The sequence below is a fragment of the Eupeodes corollae genome, chromosome 1, assembly GCF_945859685.1.
Source record: "Eupeodes corollae chromosome 1, idEupCoro1.1, whole genome shotgun sequence".
Classification (NCBI taxonomy): Eukaryota; Metazoa; Arthropoda; class Insecta; order Diptera; family Syrphidae; genus Eupeodes; species Eupeodes corollae.
In genome coordinates this window covers 130037166-130059055 of record NC_079147.1, presented here as the reverse complement: position 1 = coordinate 130059055, position 21890 = coordinate 130037166, and the positions used below count along the sequence as shown (strand labels likewise).

Sequence of the window (21890 nt, the reverse complement as noted above, 5' to 3'; positions counted from 1 at the left end):
TTTCAACATTCAAGCTTTATAATAAAAAAAAATGTTTTATATATGTTTTATTTACGTTTACTTTTGAAACGGCAAAATGGCTTAGTTCAGTTCTTAAGTACCGGAAATTCTTAAAACTCGGACAAATATTTGAATTAAATAGTGACTTACAACTCTCAGCCATTCCTGTGTGCGATTCATTTAGGAATAGAGGGGACCTCAGTTCTTATGCCGAATTCGATCGACTAATTTGAAAAAGAACTTTTTATGACAAGAATTACTCTTGGAGGATTTATCAATTACTCGCAATAAGCAGTTCCCGTAAAAAAAAACTTTTGGATGGATGGCGCTGCCATTAATTGAACCCAAAACCTCTGACATGACAGTCATATGCACAAGAATTAACCATCACGCCACGTATTTTCAAATGTTTCAATAAGAGTAAAAGAATGCAGAATTTAACTACGACTGGTTCCCTTTTTATTAATTGTACTTATGATATAAAACTTACCATTCAATAACAGGACCCCTCAATGTTTTCTTTGTTCTAAACCCAGAATGAAAAAGAAAATGGGAAGCTAACTGCACACCTAGTAAGGAAAGCTCCTCCGCTTCTAGGGTCTGAAATAAATAAAAGAGTGAATTTGAAATATTTTAATAAGAAGTTAATTAAAAAATATGCAGTGCCGCACTTAACTGTAGGCACAGCCATGGAAACACATTATTTTGTTAATTATTTTTGGTTTGTATATCTTTGGTACTTATGTCTTATCAAACACAGTTATTTTAAATTAAAATAAGTTTTACAGATTTGAAAAAATAATTAATAAGAAAACATCTAACTTTTTCTCGACAAAATAATCTACACACCGTGTATTAAAGCTTTAAACAAAGTCATTTATGTAAAATGAACCAAGTTCATATTAGTAACTGCTTGTCCATTTAGCGGTTTCAAAAGTATAAGGCTGGATTTCGCCATACATATGTATGTCAAATTAAGTTGTTAAACCAATTTTTTTTAGTTTAAAGCCTGACATTTACGAAAATTGAGGCAGAAAACATTCAAATTGATAAAACCCACTACAAAAATGGTGACTGTTCCACACCCACATGTGCTTTAAGAGCAGATTATGGTTTCCATAATCGTCCAACTTCGCAAGCAATTGGAAAAATTGTGAAGATATTTGAAGAGACTAGATTGGTTACAGATATTGTAAGGCCTGTGCATCATCGTTTCGCCCGTACCACTGAAAATATCGCTGCTGTAATTGAAAATGTTGTCCAAGAACCCAAGTGTCGATTCCTCGTCGTGTTTAGGATTTAGGACTGTCTTACGGCACATTATGGCGTATTTTGCATTTGGATCTACATCTACATGCATATATAAAGTCCAGTTCACCTAACAACTAAAGCCAGCTGACCATTCACAGTGTCGTCGATCACTCGGTGGGTTAAGAGAATCTTCAAGTAATTAAAGAGAAGCCATTCCATCCACCAAAAGTAACTGTTTGGTCCGGAGGTGTGTTTGGACTTTACTTCTTCGAAAACGACAGTGGAACGACTGCCACCGCCAATTCGGAGCGATATGGTCATATAATAACCGATTTGTTTGCCTGCTATTGATGAATGCGACTTGGAAAATATGTGGTATCAACAAGACGGTCTCACATGCCCTACCACTCAGGCGAATATGGCTTTATTACAAGAGACATTTCCTAGTCGCGTAATTTCTCGGCTTGGCCAACTGGTTACCAAGATCATGCGATAACAACGCGAAAGACCGTGTTCATGCAGATAAACCTTATAGATATTGTACATTTAAATACCTGCATTTTTTGGACGATTTACAAAGTTGTTTAAATGAAAATCAAATGACACATTATTAAGTGGAAAATCATCAAATGATGTAGTAACATTTACATTTTTTTTAATTAATTCTATTAACACTTTTCTATCGTTTTTGCCGGCTCTTCAATAATCCTCACCAAAGCTCCATTGACATCCAAAAGACATTTGAAAGATAGTGCACCTAGTGTTGACGTGCACTTGCAGGAAAATAAATTTTTTTTTTAGTCAATGGCTCGTTAAGTTTTTTTGCAACCTTCATAGATCACTGCTAGTTTGGCATGGATGCCAAAATTATACATGTATACAATTCGTCTCTGTAGATGTAGTCGTTATTGGACTTGAAAGCGATGAAAAGGTTGTAATTGTCGATTTGATGTTCTTGATTTGAAGTTTTTACGTATGATGGTTAAGAAGATTTTGTATGCGATGTTAAGGAGTCATTCCTCAAAAGATGGTGCATTTCTTAAAACCTCCTTTGCTCAGAATAATAAATTCGATGACCACTCTTACAGAATTCACAGTTCCGCTCTCTTATGTCTGATTGGAAGTTTCCACTTTTTTTGGAATTCTTTGCCTCCAGTCATTTTTTATTGTGGAGACTCAATGGTTTAAAATAACTGCTTAAGAAAGTTCATAACATCTTCCAGCTTTTGAATTTGGCTTGGCTTCTTGACGTGTTGATCATACAATCGTAAGACCTCCTTACCAAATTTACATTATTTTTTTGCCTTTGGTCGTTTGATGATGTAAATGCATTAATTTGCAGCATCGTGGATTTTTGTTTACACCAGAAGGGTGTACAGCGTTCATAATAGGCTTGTACAACAAGTGATTGAGTTGTGTGGAAAAAATGATTCTAATATTCTCGTATCTTCTGATGAGATTTTTCCATGTTTCTTTATAGTTTTCCAAAGATTTTTGTATGAGGCCGGCAAATTGAATTTCGAGCTTTGCCAGTGATACATGATTACAAGTGATATAATTGTGAATAGTTCGGAGAATATCTTCCACTCTTCAATTTTTCCATCGAATCTAGGCAGCTCAATTTTAGGAATTCTTGTTGATACGTTTGCACATGGATCCGATCCTATGCCCTTGTGTTTTTCTTTGAATTTGTCAAGAAGTAATTTTACATCATTTTCCAACTCAATTATATAGTTATTTTCTTCGAATGTATCTACTTGTATTGGATTCATCTTAGACAGCTGTGCCTGCAAACGTTTATTCCATCACTTCAACTTTACAACTATATGTTTTTGTTATAAGGATAGGAAATCGCCTTTCTTTAAACTGCCCATTATTTTGTGCATTTTTTTCCATGTCTACCAATATTGTTTTCATCATCATCTCATTCACTTGTTTTTGCTGTAAGCCCAGTCCGGTGGCTAAGTTTGAATTTACTTATTGTTTGTAGGTAGTTCTTCACTCCTTTTATCAATTGTTCCTTAAAATAGCTAATAATAATTATTTCAAGGTTATGTCGCAGCTTGTCATTTTCCTTAAATGCTAGAATATTTTCTCAGTATAAAGAAGAATTCCTTGATTTTCGATCCGCGATGTTACGTTTTCAGCACCTTTAATTAATTTATCGGAGGTTTTTAAAATTTCATCTTGTTTTTCGATGATTTGAAGGCAGTGTTGTTTTTTGTATTTTATGTGTTTTTGTTTTAATTTTGTCAGTGTTTTAGCTTTGACAACTCTTTTTCACAGAGTGTGATTTTTGTTTTACTTTGTCAGTATTTGTAGCTCTGACAGCGCTAATTTTATTGAATGTGATTTTTTTATTTTGTTTACCATTATTTGTAGCTCTGACAACGCTAGTATGACATTACTTTTACTTTTGTTAATAAATTAAAGAGAATATATTATTGATATATTATTATTTGTTGTAGTATATACTGTTCAAAAGCTACAACCTAAAACGGAAAGCTCCCACAAAAACCTTAATACATTTGTATGGGGGCTTTTATTTTATATTATTTATTTTTGCACGGAATTTTATAAAAATCAAAAAGAAGAATACAAACTTACCATTTTTTCTTGCTTCACCGGCGGAACAATTGAACTAACTAAATTTTTAATAAGATTAAAAAATTCAACAGAAAATATGCTCTTTGAATGTAAAAATCGTATGTTTTGAGTTCTGAAAAATAAAAATAATTAATGCACGCTTTTCTTGTTTCGAAAATGATTTACCTAACACTAGTTTCGATCGCTTTTGGCATTGGTAGGATGAAATTAGAACTCTCTGCGAGAGAAAGCTGTTCTACACTTTGAGTCATTTTAACAGGTTTCTGGTCACACCTTGTGTAAAACAGCATGTAAGCGTTCCACCATCGTTTTTGTCTCCTATATTGCATGCGTTTCAAATTACTGTCGTATATTTCACCCATGTATTCACCTCCAAAGCATTGAACTTTCATTTCTTCATCCTCGTTCATTTTGCATTCTGTGACTTCATTGTCATCGAATTTATACCACTGCTCTTTTTCAGTTTTATCATCCCTGTTAACAATAAATAAGAATATTAATTATATTATAATAATTTAATTTGAACATTTTACAATAAATTTTGAACATTACTTATACAAAATATAGCTGAAATAGTGTCCTCCAGAAGCTTGTCCACTATGTACAATTATTCCAGTAAGCTCGTATTTGGTTGTTTCTGTGTGATCATATGAATTTTCAACGAATTCAACAACTTCTCCATCCGATTTTGCTAACCCAAAAACTTTAAAACGGTAAAAATTAAATTAAAATAACTTTAAACGTTTTCATAATAATGAATTGTGATGTTTGTATTTAAGATATGTTTATTATTTGCAGAACATCCTTTGCTCTTATAAATTAAAAATGTTTGTTTTAATTACAACATGACCTGATACAAATGATCCTAGCATTAAAACAGCACTTAATCCTACTCTATACGGAGACTTTTTGCCACTCATAATATTAAGAAATGCTATACTGTTGAAGTATGATGTATGTATGTGATTATTAAAGAATTGAAGAGCACTCAAAAACATGATCGATTTTTGTATAACAGTATTTTTTTTTTATTCCTTATATTGAACAATCAATCTTAGGAAAAATAATAAAATAAATATAAATGTAGAGCGGAAAATTTTCCGCAAAAAAACTTCGTTGCAAGTTCAAATTGGATTCGAAATATCTGCCATCGGAAAAAATCACGCATTGCTTGTCAAGTGCTTGAAAGTCAAAAATAAGTAAAATAAAATTTACTCAAAAGAGTATTTTGTTTTGGTTTCTAATATTTTCCAACACTTTATTAAAGTTTGTTATTGCTATTGTTAATTTATCCAATAATCACGATGCACTGATCTCTATAACAAAAACATAATTTCTTAATGAAAATACTATAACTTATGATACGAGTTTTTCAACAGTGGTGATTTTAAGCGACCAAATCACTAAATTTCATGAATTTATTATTTGGACCTTAAACCCTATCATTTCCAGCCTATATTATTTAGTCCTAACTTGAAACAACATAAAGAAACGTACAAAATGAATGCTAATAAGATTCCTGGTCGAAGCTCCTAAAAGGACATTAAGTAGCCCATAGCATGGTAAAGCTATTTAATTTTAAAATCGAATTTTGTTCTTAGAAAATATAAATACAATTATAATACTTGACGAAATTAAGTGAATTAGAACCAGAGACCTCCTTTTTTAAAAACCGTGAAGACATTATGGGTGGTATTGGAAATGGTCTAATCTAATAAATCTCATTATTTTGGCCATTTTCGAGCTTTCGTATGCAAAACAGTTCTCACCCTCTGTAGAAAAAAGGTTTATCTCAATCGAATGACTTCGTAAACTGTTGAGACTGTAAATGTTTGTCTAAGAATTCAGAAGAAAATTATAGAAAATTATCAAAAAAATACGAAAACAATGAAAATTTTAAACATTTTAATGTCGAAGAATAGTTTAAGACATAAAGGAAAACAGGTTAAGATCAGACACTGCAAATAAATGATGATATGTTATTAATGTTTCAAACCACATATTTTGAATGATAAAGATCTTTTCAAGTTTAGATTTACTTAAATTCAAAATTCTTTGACTTCTCTTTTTCTCTCTCAGAAATTCCCACAAACGATCTTTCTAAAAATTCACAATTTTAATGTACTAACCTTTCTGTTGGTACAACTTAAACAAAAAAAATGTATTAAGTAATTCGAAAGTAGCGTGAAAACTATGTTCAGATGCCCGATACCAAAATAACACTGCTATACTGTAATTACTTTTGACACGGATGTTTTTTAAGGAATAGACATTTAAGTTGGCAAAGCTATTTTAAATGGCGTACTTTTTGTCGGTTGTCAAGTGATTTTTTTAGTTTGGTTTGGCAATTTATCATGAATTGATTTACCCACGAAGAACGTTTCCAAATTGTTCAAATTTATTTTGTTTAGAGATGAAGCTCACTTTTGGTTCAATGCATACGTTAATAAATAAAACAGCAGTATTAATTTCTGCCGGGATTTCTGCTAGTCTACGACGACAATAACCCTAAACGATTGATCACTTAGAGGACAACATTTACCGCGTTATTTCTTATATACGGTCACTAATGTTAAAGAAAGTCAATCAGAAATTGGACATCTAGATTAGACTACATACGTCGAAACCAGCTGTGTTAGTCATATGCCAAAAATCATATTTAAATTATAACTACAAAAGATTATCTTTCGAATGAATTAAATTTAGGATCAATGTAAAAATCATTTTTGTTTTATTTAATTTAAAAGTTGTATAACTCTTAAAAAAAACCTTTATACTCGTATGTTGATACTCTACACTTTAAATGCACAAATTAAAAAAAAATTAAATTCATTTTTTACTTTTTGAAAATTCAACTGCTCGATGCTAGGTTAACCAATTTAAATGGAGGTTTATGTAACTTCATTTCTAATTTTAATGGAACACGCCCTCGATAAAGGCAACTTTAAATAACAGCAACGCCTCAAATGCTTCCTTCAGCAAAATATAAAACCCTTTATACTCGTATGTTGATACTCTACACTTTAAATAGGCAAATTAAAAAAAATTAAATTCATGTTTTACTTGGTAGTAGTTCTTTGTTTAACAAAATAATTTGTATAATTTGTATCACGACAAAAAAAGAACAAAATAGATCCCAGTGGCATTTTGTTATTATTTAAAATGAGTCCAGTCACTTGTTTCAAAGAATATTTCAATACCGTTTTTTTTGATATTTCTAGAATTAAGAATCCACGAGTGTTCAATATCACTTCGAATTCTTTTGAATAAACTTAATTGATGACTAAGAAGTTCAAACAATGAGTTAATTCAGTTTTTTTTTAATTTCACTTGAATCTATTCTGTTCATGGCTACCCCAATATTTATGTTTTAATTATCTTCAGGTTCAATTCCAAATACTTTTTATTTTGTGACTCGTTTTTACTCGGTTTACTTTTATCGAGGGCGTTCTCTAAGTGTTTCTATACAAATTTTATTTTGACAAAAGTGCAAAAATAAGTCTTTGAGCACTAGGATTCAGTAAGTAATTCAAAACGCAGTACCAGTGTATGGTTCCATATCCAACACTCTTGGGAATTCAAAGTAGTCGTTGAATTTTATAGCACAAACCCGCTCATAGTCATACTCAAAGCGTTTTAGTTGAATTGCAAGTACAGGGGGAAGCTTACGTACACATAGACGCTTCATCGTCACCACCTGGGAAATAAAATTAAAAATTTAATTTTTCATTAAATGAAAATAACTATATAAATTAATGAAATCTGCTTTAAAGTTCTTTGCAGAAGTATAACCGCACCTGAAAAAATGGATGTTGTAGGAAAATGGAAACGGTAAAGATACCTTACTATTATTTTAATTGAATAACATCAGTGAATAAGTAAAGTTTAGTCTTGTATTGCAAAGAATTAACACAATTATATATATACATTTTATACATTTTTAACTTATTTTAAGTACTTTTTTGTAACAAATATTGGTATGGAATCTTATAACACACATTTTCAACTAAAGTAACCTCTTCGACTTACTTTTAAAAGGATTGAAAATATGGAATCGTCTTAGACGCTCAAAAATTGTTTTAAGGAGTAAGGAAATATTAGCAAATTTTGTATTTATGGGTACAATTGCTGGGAGCCTGAATTCCAAAAAGGATTTAAACTGGGTTAGAGCTGGCACGATGAAAACGATGAATTTGGAAATTTGATTCTTCGAATGTTTTCAAGTACCTGCGTTAAAAATATAATTTGTTTGTTACATTTTGTTATAGTTATTTTGTAGCTCAAACGACAATTAATAACGGTATTTCGAGCGCAAGAGTACACCTGTATTAAAATGTTATCACCTCAAGAGCTGTTAAGGTTATGCTGCTCATAACTTCATTGGAAACTAAAAGATCAAATCAATTAGTTATCAATGAAAATAACCAATTCTTTGCTTGTGATCCACCAATTTTGAGGTGGTATTTTATCCAAGATGCAGTTGGCCAATGCACTGTTTTCGGGATCAAACTTGAAAATTGGTTTGTGAATATTAGATAATCCCTATTCCTTAAGTTTATACAACGTCATAGTTTGGAAGTATCAACTCTTATTTTTATGACAGATAGGCAGATTTAAGCTTGAGCATCTCAAGTTTTTGGTGTTCGGACGAGTAAAATCAACGTCGATGGAAGATTTGCTTGGTAGGTAAAACATAAGTGATACGAAGTGGGTTGGTTTTCAATTGAATTAACTGGTGCAGACATATATTTGATGAATGTCTTCAACTGGCTTTTGAGTTATTGCTTAGAATATCTGTGGTTGAATCAGGAATAGAACTTTGTGTTGTTGTTAGGGGCAAAGTTATTTTCTCGAGGACACTGAACAAGAAAGAAGACCTATTGTTCGACTTGAAGAGTTTAACCTATTAATAAGTTCGTAGTTATGGTCTTTGTTGAAAAATGTCGATAGTCTTTTGACAGTAGTTCATTCTTTTTGAGACTGGTCAAACAGTGAGAATAGAAACAAGCAAAGCCCAATGAACTGAAAGTCGCAATAACCATTGTATTTAATACAAAATCCACAACAGTAAAAAATTATTTTTTCTTTTAATTTTGTTTCTATTCTCGTTCTCCGGCCAATCTTAAAAAAAAAAAACAGTTTAACAGTAATATCCTAGGTGATTAAATTCAACTAGAATTTACAATTGCCATAGACTTAAGCGTGCGTCGTTCTTGGGCGAAACACACTGGACTATAAATTGCAATACCCATTGAATATAACAACTTTCATTAGATCTTTGACACATATGATACACTTTCTGATAACTGATCTTACCATTATCTACAGAATATCTAATATTGCTCTCGAGGAATTGGTACACGGTCTCTGTGAGAGAACCAAACTCGAAGTAAATTAATTTTGTAATACAAAAAGGGAGTTAATTTTGATAAGCTGGAATGTAGTTGTGCATACATTGCCTTGCAAAGCTTCAAATTTTTCTGAAAAAATATACGTTGTGTGGTCACTATGAGGAGGCGGGTTCTTTTAAAAATTTCATCTGCAGTGAGCATGCCACACCTTTTAGAAGGTGTGACATTAGCTCTTCTGGGTTTTCTTAAACATCTGCTACAATATGACAATATTTTCGGTAATGTATAGAAAGAGTTAATTTGATTAAAAATGTTCCAAAATTTCCGATCTTTATCACTGTGCCACCTGCTGAATGACCTACTTATTCTTTGTCTATTTTAAGAAAAACTGAACCATGTCAATGATGATGAAAGGTCGAGAAGAGTTCATCCCACAGTTATTAGCTCACCTGAATTTATTCCACTGTGATATCTGAGTTTCTGTTTGGGTTTAAGCTACCCTATTTTCTACTAACGTATCCAGCACTTAAGCGGAGAGTTAATCCGTGCAAGTAAATCTGTTAAATCCGTGTCTCATGAACTTGCTAAATTAAAGAATTATTCTTATTACAAGCTTAACCTTCTATGCATACGCATGACGCATACGCATGCCACATAAGCGGACCTATGAACCACTATCCGAGAATCCATGTAAATCTGTTCTTTTGGGAAATAAGTTTCTAATGAAAAAGAAACTGGTTTACAAACGGTGTTCCCCTTTTTAGGTAGGTCCCATGAGAACTCTCTTTTGGGAAATAAGTTCATCACAAGTCGAGTTAAATTTTAATTTTTTTAATGAAAAAAAAAACTGGTTTAAAATCGGTGTTCCCCTTTTTAGTTAGGCCCCATGAGAACTCTGTTTTGTACGAGTCTTCTGAAAAAAGTTTGCCTTGAAAACTTACATTTTTTGGTTTTATGGTTAGTGCTTTAGAAGACCGATGGTTTTTGCAAATAAAGCAGTAACAGAATGAATTTATTAAGCTGTATCTAGTAAGGCCCGATATGAAAGCAATGATCCACATGCCGACCTTGCGTAGGCGATGGCTGTATTTACAAACATGACATGGTGTCGATTGACCTTTCCCTTTTAATTTGATTTATGTTGATTGCAGCTTATCGAAACCTTTAGAAGATTAGTAGTTGATATGCCATCCATTTAATTATATTAATCTGTTTTGATATAAAAGGCTGTTTAAGATCTCTGTTATGGTGCAGAAGGCCACTGTGTTGCAATAAATTAAAATGCTTTTAGTTCTCTTTTATGTTAATAACCTTTACTTGAAACATCAGAGGTCAGTCAGGTAAGCAGTTTGAAAATAAAATTTGTTTCGAGAGAAAACTGAACCGTTCTATTAGAGAAAGTGTATGTCTTTGAAACTTTATACATTTATACGTAATACTCCTTGGGGAAGTTGTCAACCCATTGCTGTCGGTTGTCAACCCATTAATTCCTTCGTTACTCCTTTCTATTTGTGTAATCTTTTAAAACTTTTTTTTGCGATCGTTACTGTTATATGCATTTTTTCGAGCAACAGGGCAGAATCCTAACCTTTTTTTGGAGATCAGTGAGTTCTTGAAAAGTTTTAGATATGACAACAACTTAACACTGAAATTCAATACTTTGTACGTATACATTATTTGATCAACTACTGTGTGACACTTTGCACTTTCCCGTAAGGTTTGAAAATGAAAACTAATTAAAAAACATGTAAATCAGAATAAAAATCAACAAAATAGTTCACATACTTTATGTGCAACATGAAAATTGCGCAGTATGGGTTATATGATTCCATACCCATTTTTGTCAAAAAGTTTACTTTTACATTACAACGGAAGAGAAAATAACAGTACTCGGTTTTGCTTAACTTACTTACTCACTGAAGTCGATAATTTAAAAAAAGTGAAGTGTCTTTTCTATTCCCAATTTCATATATGGTTATAGTTTTGCAATTCACTGTATTTCATATTGTTTAGTGTTAAAGTACTGAAATCAAAATTATTTGGAGTTAAGTGTATATTATAGATGAAAAAGTTTTAAAACTTAATGATATTTGATTGTAGTCGTATTAAAATATTCAAAATGGTACTAAAAATATGCAAAGAATATACAGTCAAATTTAAAATGGTGATAAATTCATGGGAAATTTCAAGTTGCCAAACACACTATTATTTTTTTTAACGAACTTTGCACAAAATGTGGTGCAGCTTTACCGTTATAATTAAGGAATAAACTTTTAAATTAAAAAAAAAACAATGGAACTCAAAAATGCAAAGGTGATTCCTGTACCTATAAAAGAAAACACTTGATCTCAACCTGCATATAGGTATATTTTCAGCCTAATTGACGTTTTAATCTAAAATACTTCATGGATAAATCTTATCTTTCGTTAAACAATCTGGATTTAGAACCAATCAAAGTTGTGTATCTGCTCTACAAAAGTTAATAACGATCTGCATTGTGCTATTGATAAGCACTGTGTGTTTTTTTTTTGGGATTGCTAAATATTTTAAAATACTACTGAATAACAAAATACTAAAATCTAGAGTAAAACATTTAAACAAATTTTTAAACTCTGCAGCTAAGTTCATACTTTTATACTTTTATGAAAGTATAAACAATGTTGCATATGTTTTCGTTTTCAATAGAGTATTTAGTTCGGTAAATCTTTTTACAAGTGTTCTAAAAGAATCAATTCTTGGCTCGCTGAAATGTATATTAATGATTAACCTTCTTGAGCCAAGCATAGTTCTATAGACCAATATGATGATGTACGGATTTGGTAAAGTTGCAAGTTAGGATTATTGAAAATGGTGCTCTGTGATAAAATTCTAAGAGGATTTAGAATCCATTTTTAAATTGCTCAGAACCTTTTGTATGTAATGAAGAAACTTAAGACTTCACTGTCTCTTGAAAATATTTCTAGCCTCACAATAACTATTTAAATTCAAATCTAGTTTAGATTGTTTGTATTTGAGCCATAATTTATTTCTGTGGGTTTTAAATCTCCGTACTTCACTATCATAGCTTTCCTCATCACATATAATCACATCACATAATACTTGGCCACACTAACCAAACGAACAAAATAGTTCACACCCCAACAACCTCTAAAAGTCGGCGATATGGTACTGGTCGTTTGCCCCGACAGTTCTAAGAGCTTGACGAAGTCTTAGTATCTATAAAGAATTTTACAATTTATTCCGTTTTTGTTATTCTTGTACCCTGCTCTAGCTTATTTTTATCTGCTTTATTTAAAGCACTTGTATGCTTTTAGAAACATTAATCGTAAACAAAGAACAAAATGACTAGCCTAGCATATTAAACGCATGTTAAGTATCTTTTTTTCCTTCATGATTCATTAAGAAGTGTAAATCCACACAACATATCCATTCAAACATCACATGTTATATATAAATTAAGGCCTGTTATTAAATTAAAATGATAAAATTTGTATCGTTTTTACAATCTAAAAGTGTTATAAAAAGTTATAGTATTGATTGGGAATAAGATAAAATAAATATATATAAAGTCCAACATACCTTTTTATTGCATTTATCACAATGATAAGCATCTGCACCTTCAAGTATTTCTCCCTTAACGTATTGTTCTAGTGATTCCGTCAAAGAGCTGTGGTTTCGAATGTCAACGCTGAACACACTAAACGGTTCCTCTTTTGAATAGCGATGTGGGCACTCTTGGCAAATTTTTTGATCGCTAAAAGAACCACCTAAAGTATTAACCATGAATTGCGTCTGTCCCAAAACTTTCAAGCCTTCGTCTAAGCTTTCGAATAGTGACATAAAGAACTCAACTGCATCTTGCTGTTCTCTTAAGTTAACTGGCTCCCCTTGTAACCTAAGATAATACATTTTCATAAATAAACTTGATAGTCGAAAGATTTGTAATTGTTTATAAGAAATTTGTTGTACATATGTTGATGATGTGATAGTCATACCAACAGCTTAACTATATTTTTTAACTAAAGCCTAAAATTGGATATGACTCAAACTATTAAGCTCGAAATGTATGTTTTTTTTTGTGTTTCGTTTTGTTCACTACACCAAAATGTTTCCTTTAAAACCAAAATAACGTAAAAGCCGTCGGAATACTTCAAAATCTTGAAGTGAAGTAGCTACATTTTTAATGGTTCATTATTTATCATTGAACAGCTTCATACAACATAAGGGATTTTTATGGTGTTAACTTAATTTTTTGAACGTAAACAATACAAATTGTTAGTTTAAGAGGTTTAATTAAGTACAAATCAATAACAATAATAATAATAAATATTACAGATTTCGAGTGAAACATAGTACAGGATCCGACGTGAGATATGGAATCAGGGGCGAACGCAGGTAGGGGTTTTGGGGTTTAAAACTCCCACCAAATATCAGAATATGTGCACTGTGCAGTAATCAAATATCCATTATTGATAAATTGATTGATGAGAAATGGTACAAAATTAATTTCCAACTCAAATTCTAAAACTATGTTTAACACGAACACGCTAAATCAGAGCAATAAAGTCTGTATTTTTTGTGATAAAGAAAGAAAAATATTTTTCTTGTTTTCATTAATTCTAAAAGTTAAAATGTTTAGTATTATTATTTTAGAACACTAAGGTAGACGATGAAGGGTTTTTAACTTTTTGTGTGAAGCTAAGTATTATTATAAACAGAGATGCTCTTTTTCGATATGTTTCTTATGGCTTAAAATAAAAACAAATTAAAAGAGAAAATGACCTTGTTGTACTCGTTTTTGAAATGATCTCACGGCCACTTATGACACATTTAAATGTCAAAACAACGGCAAATGCATCCTTCATTCAATATTTTTAAACATTTGAAAGCGTTTCTGCATTTAAACATACCTTAATGTAGACACAAAGCAATATGAGGCATATTCATACTCATATTTTAAACCCGAGTCTAAATTTAACATATAGGTTAGACACAGCTGCTTTTCATAAAGAATTTGCTAGGTCTGTTTAGTTAGAAACAGGTTTAACTCAAATTCTACTACAATTTTGAAAAATTTCACTTAAACCTATACAAAATGACTTGTAGAGGGTAACAAAATAAATCGCGTTAGCTGGAGAGCAAAAATCTTTGAAACCCTTTAAACTATTTTGTTTGCTGTTTTGGAAGCACGCAGATATTAGCAAACATTTTATTGAATTGCGATCTATAATATTTAGAAGCCCAATCATAAATTTAAAATTTTTTTTCTCGAATCGATAAGTTTCATACAATTCGTCTTCATTTATTTTAAAGTAAGGTAGAGCTTTCGTTTTTTGTTAGTTGGTAGCATCCAACTAACCAGCCCACTTTCATTTATAATAATAAAAAAATTCAGTTATTGGCCCTTTGAAAAGCCACAAGACCTCTTCCAGTGCCAACGTCACTGTTTCAATAAGATGGGGCAACTTCCCATACAAGAAAAGGAAAATGGTTTTTTAAGAGACACATTCCTTGGACGTTTTATTATTATTATTAATTTTATTGTTATTTTTATCATTATTATTGTTTTTATTATTATTATTATTATATTATTATTATTATTATTATTATTATTATTATTACTATTATTTTTATTATTATTATTATTAATAATATTATTATTATTAATAATATTATTATTATTTTTATTATCATTGTTATTGTTATTAGTATTATTATTATTACTTTTATCATTATTATTATCATTATTATTATTATTATTATTATTATTATTATTATTATTATTATTATTATTATTATTATTATTATTATTATTAATATTATTATTATTATTATTATTATTATTATTATATATTAATATTAATATTAATAATATTATTATGATATTCTGAAAACACAAGGTTACTTACGCTTAAGTACTTTAGTTAAAGGCACAACAAAACAAAAAAACACCAACAAATACAAGAAAAAGCGGGAATCGGAATTTGTTAATTTATTTTTTGAATTGGTTAAGATATTATTGGTTGGAGTTATTGTAGGGGAGTTAGTTGAGTATTATATTTGGGATTGAATATATCCATTTAAGGTTTTAAAAGTATAGGGCCTGAATTCGATATCTGTCAAACTAAGTTGTTAAAACAATTTTTTTGTCAGTTGAAAGTCTGGAAATTACGAAAAACTATCGCCCAACGCATACAAATTGTCAAAACCTGCTAGAAAAATGGCGATTCTGCCACAGCCACATATCGTGCTTTAAGAGCAGATTATAGTTTACATAATCGTTCAAATACGCAAGCAATATTGGCAATATTGTAGAGATTCATGATTATCACAAAAAATATTTATTGCTTCCATTTGTTTATTAAAAATTTCTTGTTCCGATTATTTAATCTATAAAGCTGAGCCTATTGACATGTATTCTGCTTTGCAGGTAGACAGTGCTGTTGATAATTGCTTTTTAGATCCCCAGGAAATAGAGCCATTTTGATTTAAACGTATATATCCGCTCACAGATTTTCGTTCATCTTGGTCATTTGCAAAATCAGCATCGCAATAGCCTTTTACTTTGTAAATTAATTTTAAGTCCATTGTTCCCTTCAAGTATCTCAAAATTCTTTCTACCGGCAACCAGTGTTCATGCCCAGGGTTGTTATTAAATTTGCTCAAATTACTGACTGCATAGCATATAATGTAATAAACTCCCAATAAGCTCTTGGTAGGGAAATTTGGCTATCTCAAATTTATTTTTATCTTTCGACGGACACTGTTCGTTTGATAATTTGGATTTGACTGGATTACAATTTGCCATTCCAAATGTATCTACAAATTTTAAAATATATTGTTTCTGCTTTATTGAAATTTGTTTTTCATAATCCTACTGAACATATAATCCCAACAATGATTTTGCTTCTCCAAGTTCCTTCATTTAAAATTTTCGTACATATACCGTTTAAATAAGCATTTCTTTTGGATCCTTATTTAAAATGTATATATATTGCCCTGTTTTCAATTTAATTAACCCAAATTCTGACAAAGTTTGATTCACATTCTAGCCGATTGTTTAAGACCATAAATAGGTTTATTCAATTTTAAAACCTTTCCTTAAGGCTTATACCGTCTGGTGTACGTAAATATATCTATATATATATCAAGATCGCCTTGCAAAACGGCTTTGTTGGCATCTAAATGGTCGATATGCATTTTAAATTACGTTTAATAGTAAAAACCCATTTTGTAGTTAAAGTTTTCTTACCTTTGGGTAAATCAACCATCTTCCATGTATTGTTCTTAATTAATGATTTGCGTTCTTGTTTAATAGCTTTCATCCATTCTTCCCTATTAAGACTGGAAATAGCTTCATCGTAATTTGTATGTAGGTTTTCAACACTCTGATTTGTCAAAAATGTTACATTATCCGTCATAGCAGGTGGTTTACAAATTCTAGTTGATCGTTTAAGAGTTTGATTTTTTTTCATTGTTATCCTCACTTGAGCTGCTTTCTAACTATTCAAAATTATCTGATTCAATTTGTGATAGTTCTTTTTCAACTTCAACGATTGTGTCATCTTCGTGATCTTCTTCTATCAAGTTTTCAATAACAGGACAACACAAATATCCTCACTAAATCCTGATTATACGACTCATTACTCTCTTTATTTGGTACATATTTTATTCTAGAGATAGTACGCCTCGGCTGATGATTATTTTTCTTGTAAATGGATTATAAAGTCTGTAAGCTTTGATATTTTCGCAGTATCCTAACAACTTACATTTTTCTGACTTTAAATTCCAAATCCAAATACCCTTAAATATTTCAAATTCTGTTTAATTCCAGTCCATATCTCTTCTGGTAAACTATTTTTTAAATGCTTTCGAGGTGTTCTATTCAAAAGGTACGCGCCTATATTGCTTGCCTCTGCCCATTATATTTTTTTAATTTGCATCTGTTAGTAAAGATCGTGCCATTTCAAAAAGAGTCCGATTCATCCGTCCAGCCTTACCATTTTTCTGTGGGTGCTGAAGTTTGATGAATTATACCACACGAAACGTCTGTATGAACTAATTATAATATTTCAGTTGTAACACTCTCAGCTTTTGTAAAAGGTAATTTAGCTTGTTTTCCTTGAATACAAGAAACGCATTTCTTATCTTTTGATGTTCTGTCAATTTTTGCTTCATACGACTTTTGTAAAGCAAGATTTTCGATATTAGCATCAGTTGTATGCTCGGAACGTTAATGCCAAATTACTTTTGAACTAACCAGAAAACCTTTGTAATCAATTTTAAAATTCAATTCAATAAACATATTACTTATCGTAATTCCTTCTGCAATTATCATTCGATTTTGATATATTTAACATTTATTTTTGAAGAATTTAACGGTTTACCCTTTTTTAGTTAATTGTCTTCAACAATTTCTTCTATTGTGTTATTCTTTAGAACATAAATTGACACATCACCTTTTCCAATTGCTTTTAATTTTGAATTGTTTGCAACAGTAACAAACAGATCGGTTAAAAATGTTTTTAAATTAAAAAAAAAATTCTTGTCGTCTTTCCATATGTGCAAGTGCTCCTAAATCAATTATCCAATCTTTGGATTTAAAATCAAACTCGGCAGCAAATGCCAGTGCCATTGTCTTTTTATAGTTCATAAAATCTGACTTAGGCTTTTCTTTGCAATATTTAATATATGCCCTTCTTTCTGACGTTAAAACAAATTATCTTCTTCTTTTGGTTAGTTCCACGGGAATAGTTTACCTTTTACTTACTGTATAATACACTGTTACCAATTTCATTTTTACTGTAGTTGTGATAGTTTTGCAGTAATTTAGTTTTCACAAGATCACCAATAATTTTCTTATCACTGCTCTCTAGTGCCATTATCATAGTTTTGAATCGTTCCGACAAACCGCTGAGTAGCAAACTTCCAACCTATTGCTCATCGACCTTCATTAGAATTTTGTTTAACTTCTGTACTGTAATTGTAATTTTATCAACATATTCTCCAATATTTGCACAATTATCCTATTGCTTCGTTGTTAAATTTCTAAGCAATCCGTAATGCCTTGTTAAACCAGAATCGTCATATGTAGAATTAAGATTTAGCAGTAGTACATCGTTGAATATGACCATACAGATTCGATGATATACATAAAACTAATCTTGATGAAGCTTTCTCTATAGTCTCTTCATTGGTTTCAGTACCTAAAACTGATTTCCAATACCTTTGAAGTTTAAACGCATGTTCCACAGAAAATTTCCATATAGGAAAATTATCTCTTTTTCAAATCTCTAAACTTTTCCATTTTCTGTTCTTTATTGCACGTATTCTTCATTCAACGACGCTGCCTGGACCCATAACCTGATGAAAAACACGTCGTTTGTGTTTAAAATATTAAAAATAATAATCTCGAATCTTTATTTTTCGTTAGAAATTAAAATAAAAAAAATCAATTTACATAGCAAACTATTAACTAATATATAAAATTCTCCTGTCACAGTACCCGTGTTTTGTTGGGAAATCTATCCATAGTAAAGTAGGATTTTACCCGAATAACAAAAACAATACCCAAAGTGAGAATAACACCGATAAAAGTTAGAGTAGAATCTCACTATGGATAGGTTTTTGACATTTATACGAGCCTCGAATGGATCTTATGTCATTTCGTTCTCAAATGTTGGTACAATTGATATTGCATTTGTATCTCGATGGCTGTGTTCGTTGAGTAGTTCTAAATTTGGAATCATGTGTGTTTTTCATTTGCGGAAAAAACGAATCTATTACTGTTGATATTATTTAGTTTTGTTAGTGAAAATGGACCAACTGGGCTTATTTTGCAAGAAAAAACAATAGAAAAGATATTTATGTTTTGCTTATGTTTTCAAAAAAGGTTTATCTCAGTTTAGAATAGATAAATCTCAACTCGATTCAGGTATATAAAGAATTGAGGCGAGCTTCAAGCTCGCTTCAACACCTCATGTTAGTCTACGAACAAACCTCCTTTTTGAAGTTTTTTATTATTATTTTGACAGATCTTCCTTCAGTTGTACCAATTTTTAAATACAAAAATCTGGCCACTGCGGATCGTTTTGTTGGGAATTTCTCACTTTACTATATATGAAATGCGAACAAAACGCACTTAGTGTTAGTTACCATACTCCTCCGAAACGGCTTAACGAATTTCAATTAAATTTTGCATATACATTCGGTGTGTCTGAAAATAGATTTGTATCTATTTTTTATATTCCTAAGTGCTATTGTTTAATTGCATGAACATCGTACACGGTACAACGATCTTAAGATAGTATTCAGTGACGCTACGTATAATGATGCATTAATTGATATTGAGGATCTTGGTATTATCATTGCCAACAGCTCATTTAGTATTTAAATTGCCATTAAATATTCAAAGTAACCCATACGCGGTGTGCAATGTAAAAAAACAATCATCCATAGTCACATTGTTGAAACAGTGTAAAATTATCATGTGGAATGAATGCACTGGCCACACAAACGTTAACTTGAGGCGTTGAACAGGACATTGAAAAATATAAAAAAAAACAACGACAGACTATTGTCGGCACTCTGTTACTCTTTTCAGGTTATTTCAGACAAACATTTCCCTTTATTCCGCGTTCAACGTACGTTGATAAGATCAACGCGTGCTTAAAATCATCGCCACTGTTGCGTAATGTTGAAAAACAACAACTGGGGTGGAATCGGCTAAGGTGATTGTTGACTATCAATTTTTTTAAAGTCAAATTGACTATCATTTTCATTCCGTCTGTGTAAGATGATTCAACTCAATTCAATTCGATTGAACAATTTCAGATTCAAATTGTCAAAATTCGTTGTTGCCTTGGTGAAATTTTAAATCGATTCTTATAAAATATCTAAATAAAAGTTTCAAATTGGCTGATTTTGAAAAAAATTCTTACTTTTTTTAAATGTCGTAAGCTTTTTCGGTCACTGAAATGTGTTTTTTTTTTTAAGAAACAAAGTGAACTAAAAACATTTTCCATACGTTTTTAAATTTCAAGATACAACATTTGTAACCAGGAGACTTGGTGTCATACTAATCTATTGATACAGGGGTGGAATCGGCTAAGGTGATTGTTGACTATCAATTTTTTGATAGTCAAATTGACTATCATTTTCATTCCGTCTGCGTAAGATGATTCAACTCAATTCAATTCGATTGAACAATGTCAGATTCAAATTGTCAAAATTCGTTGTTGCCTTGGTGAAATTTTAAATTGATTCTTATGAAATATCTAAATAAAAGTTTCAAATTGGCTGATTTTGAATAAAATTCTTACTTTTCTTGCTTTTTTCGAATGTCGTAAGCTTTGTCGGTCACAGGAATGTGTTTTCTTAAAAGAAACAAAGTGAACTAAGAAAATTTTCCAGTCGTTTGTGTAAGCGTCTGGTAGCTCTATTCGGAATAAACAAATTTGTTTGAAAACGACTGTCACATTTTTTTGTGATAGCTTTTTAGGTATCAATTTGACTATCACCTTATGTAGATCAAATTCTATCATTTTGATTGTCATTTATCAACAATCACCTTAGCCGATTCCACCCCAGTTTTTGATGCTACCAAAGCTGTAAATTATAGAACTGAGTTTTTGAACTCATTGGATTTACCAGGCATGCCACAGCATTATTTGCAACTGAATGTTGGATTATCAGTCATTTTGCTTTGTTCAACGGCACGCGATTACTAATTAAAAAATTAATGAAAAATGTAATGGAAGCCATAAATCTAAATGGCAAATTGCGAGGTGAAAATATATTATTACCGCGAATCCCTATTATACCCACAGATGTACCAATTTAATTCAAAAGCTTTCAATTACCAATTAGATTGGCATTTGCAATGATTATCAATAAGTTTCAAGGTCATACGATTTCTGCCTTAGGGTAAGATTTGAGCACTTCATGTTTTTCACAGGGACAACTATACGTGGCATGCTCTCGAGTGGACGAACCATCCAGTTTGTTTATATTGGGGAAATATGGGATTACAAACAATATTGTACACTCAAGCTAAATATTCGGGCCAGCTTGTATTATATACATAAACGAGCAAAACAAGTAAATATATTTAATTTTCAATTTCAACAACATCCACAAAAAATTACTGTTTGGTGGGCGCTTTGGCCCGGGTGTTTGGACCTTACTTCTTCCTTATCCTTTGATACCGCATAATGGATAACACTGTATTTGAACTGCATTTTTGGATTTTGAGAAATTATATTTTTTTATTTATTATTTATTAACAGGAACTTAAAAGTAACCTGGTAATTACAATTATTATAGAGCCTATCTGCGAGGACTTTTAGCTCTGAATTGCTAAAAATAAATTAAATATTATAATTAAGATTACATATTATTTGGTTTACTAATTCTATATTTTTTGAGCTTAGAATTTTGAGGATTTGATAAATAGTTAGTTATTTGGAAATAGATTTTAGTATTTTTTTGTTTCTTTACAGTTTTTTAATAAGTGTCCTAAATTAAGAGTTATGTTGCAGGTGGTGCATACGGGAGGATTTTGTTTGGTGAGGAGGTGTTCGTTCGTGATAAGAGTGTGTCCAAGCCTTAGTCGAACAAAATTACTTATTTTTGTTTTCAGAATGTTGGGGTATCGGGGATGATGATAATGATCTGTCGGCA

At 31.0% G+C, this 21890-nt stretch overlaps 1 protein-coding gene across 4 annotated transcripts in view; it reads right to left on the bottom strand.

Annotated features, from left to right (window-relative positions):
- LOC129938712 (probable ubiquitin carboxyl-terminal hydrolase FAF) overlaps positions 1–21890 on the bottom strand; it is a 76772-nt gene that overhangs the window by 3900 nt on the left and 50982 nt on the right. For all 4 annotated transcript variants that reach the window (XM_056046412.1, XM_056046411.1, XM_056046414.1 and 1 more), the window contains exons 8-13: positions 12789–13104; positions 7402–7555; positions 4411–4561; positions 4024–4332; positions 3859–3970; positions 491–600 (exon numbers count right to left, since the gene is read on the bottom strand). In XM_056046412.1, the coding sequence (XP_055902387.1) occupies positions 491–600; positions 3859–3970; positions 4024–4332; positions 4411–4561; positions 7402–7555; positions 12789–13104 (1152 nt within the window). The remainder of the gene's footprint in view (positions 1–490; positions 601–3858; positions 3971–4023; positions 4333–4410; positions 4562–7401; positions 7556–12788; positions 13105–21890) is intronic.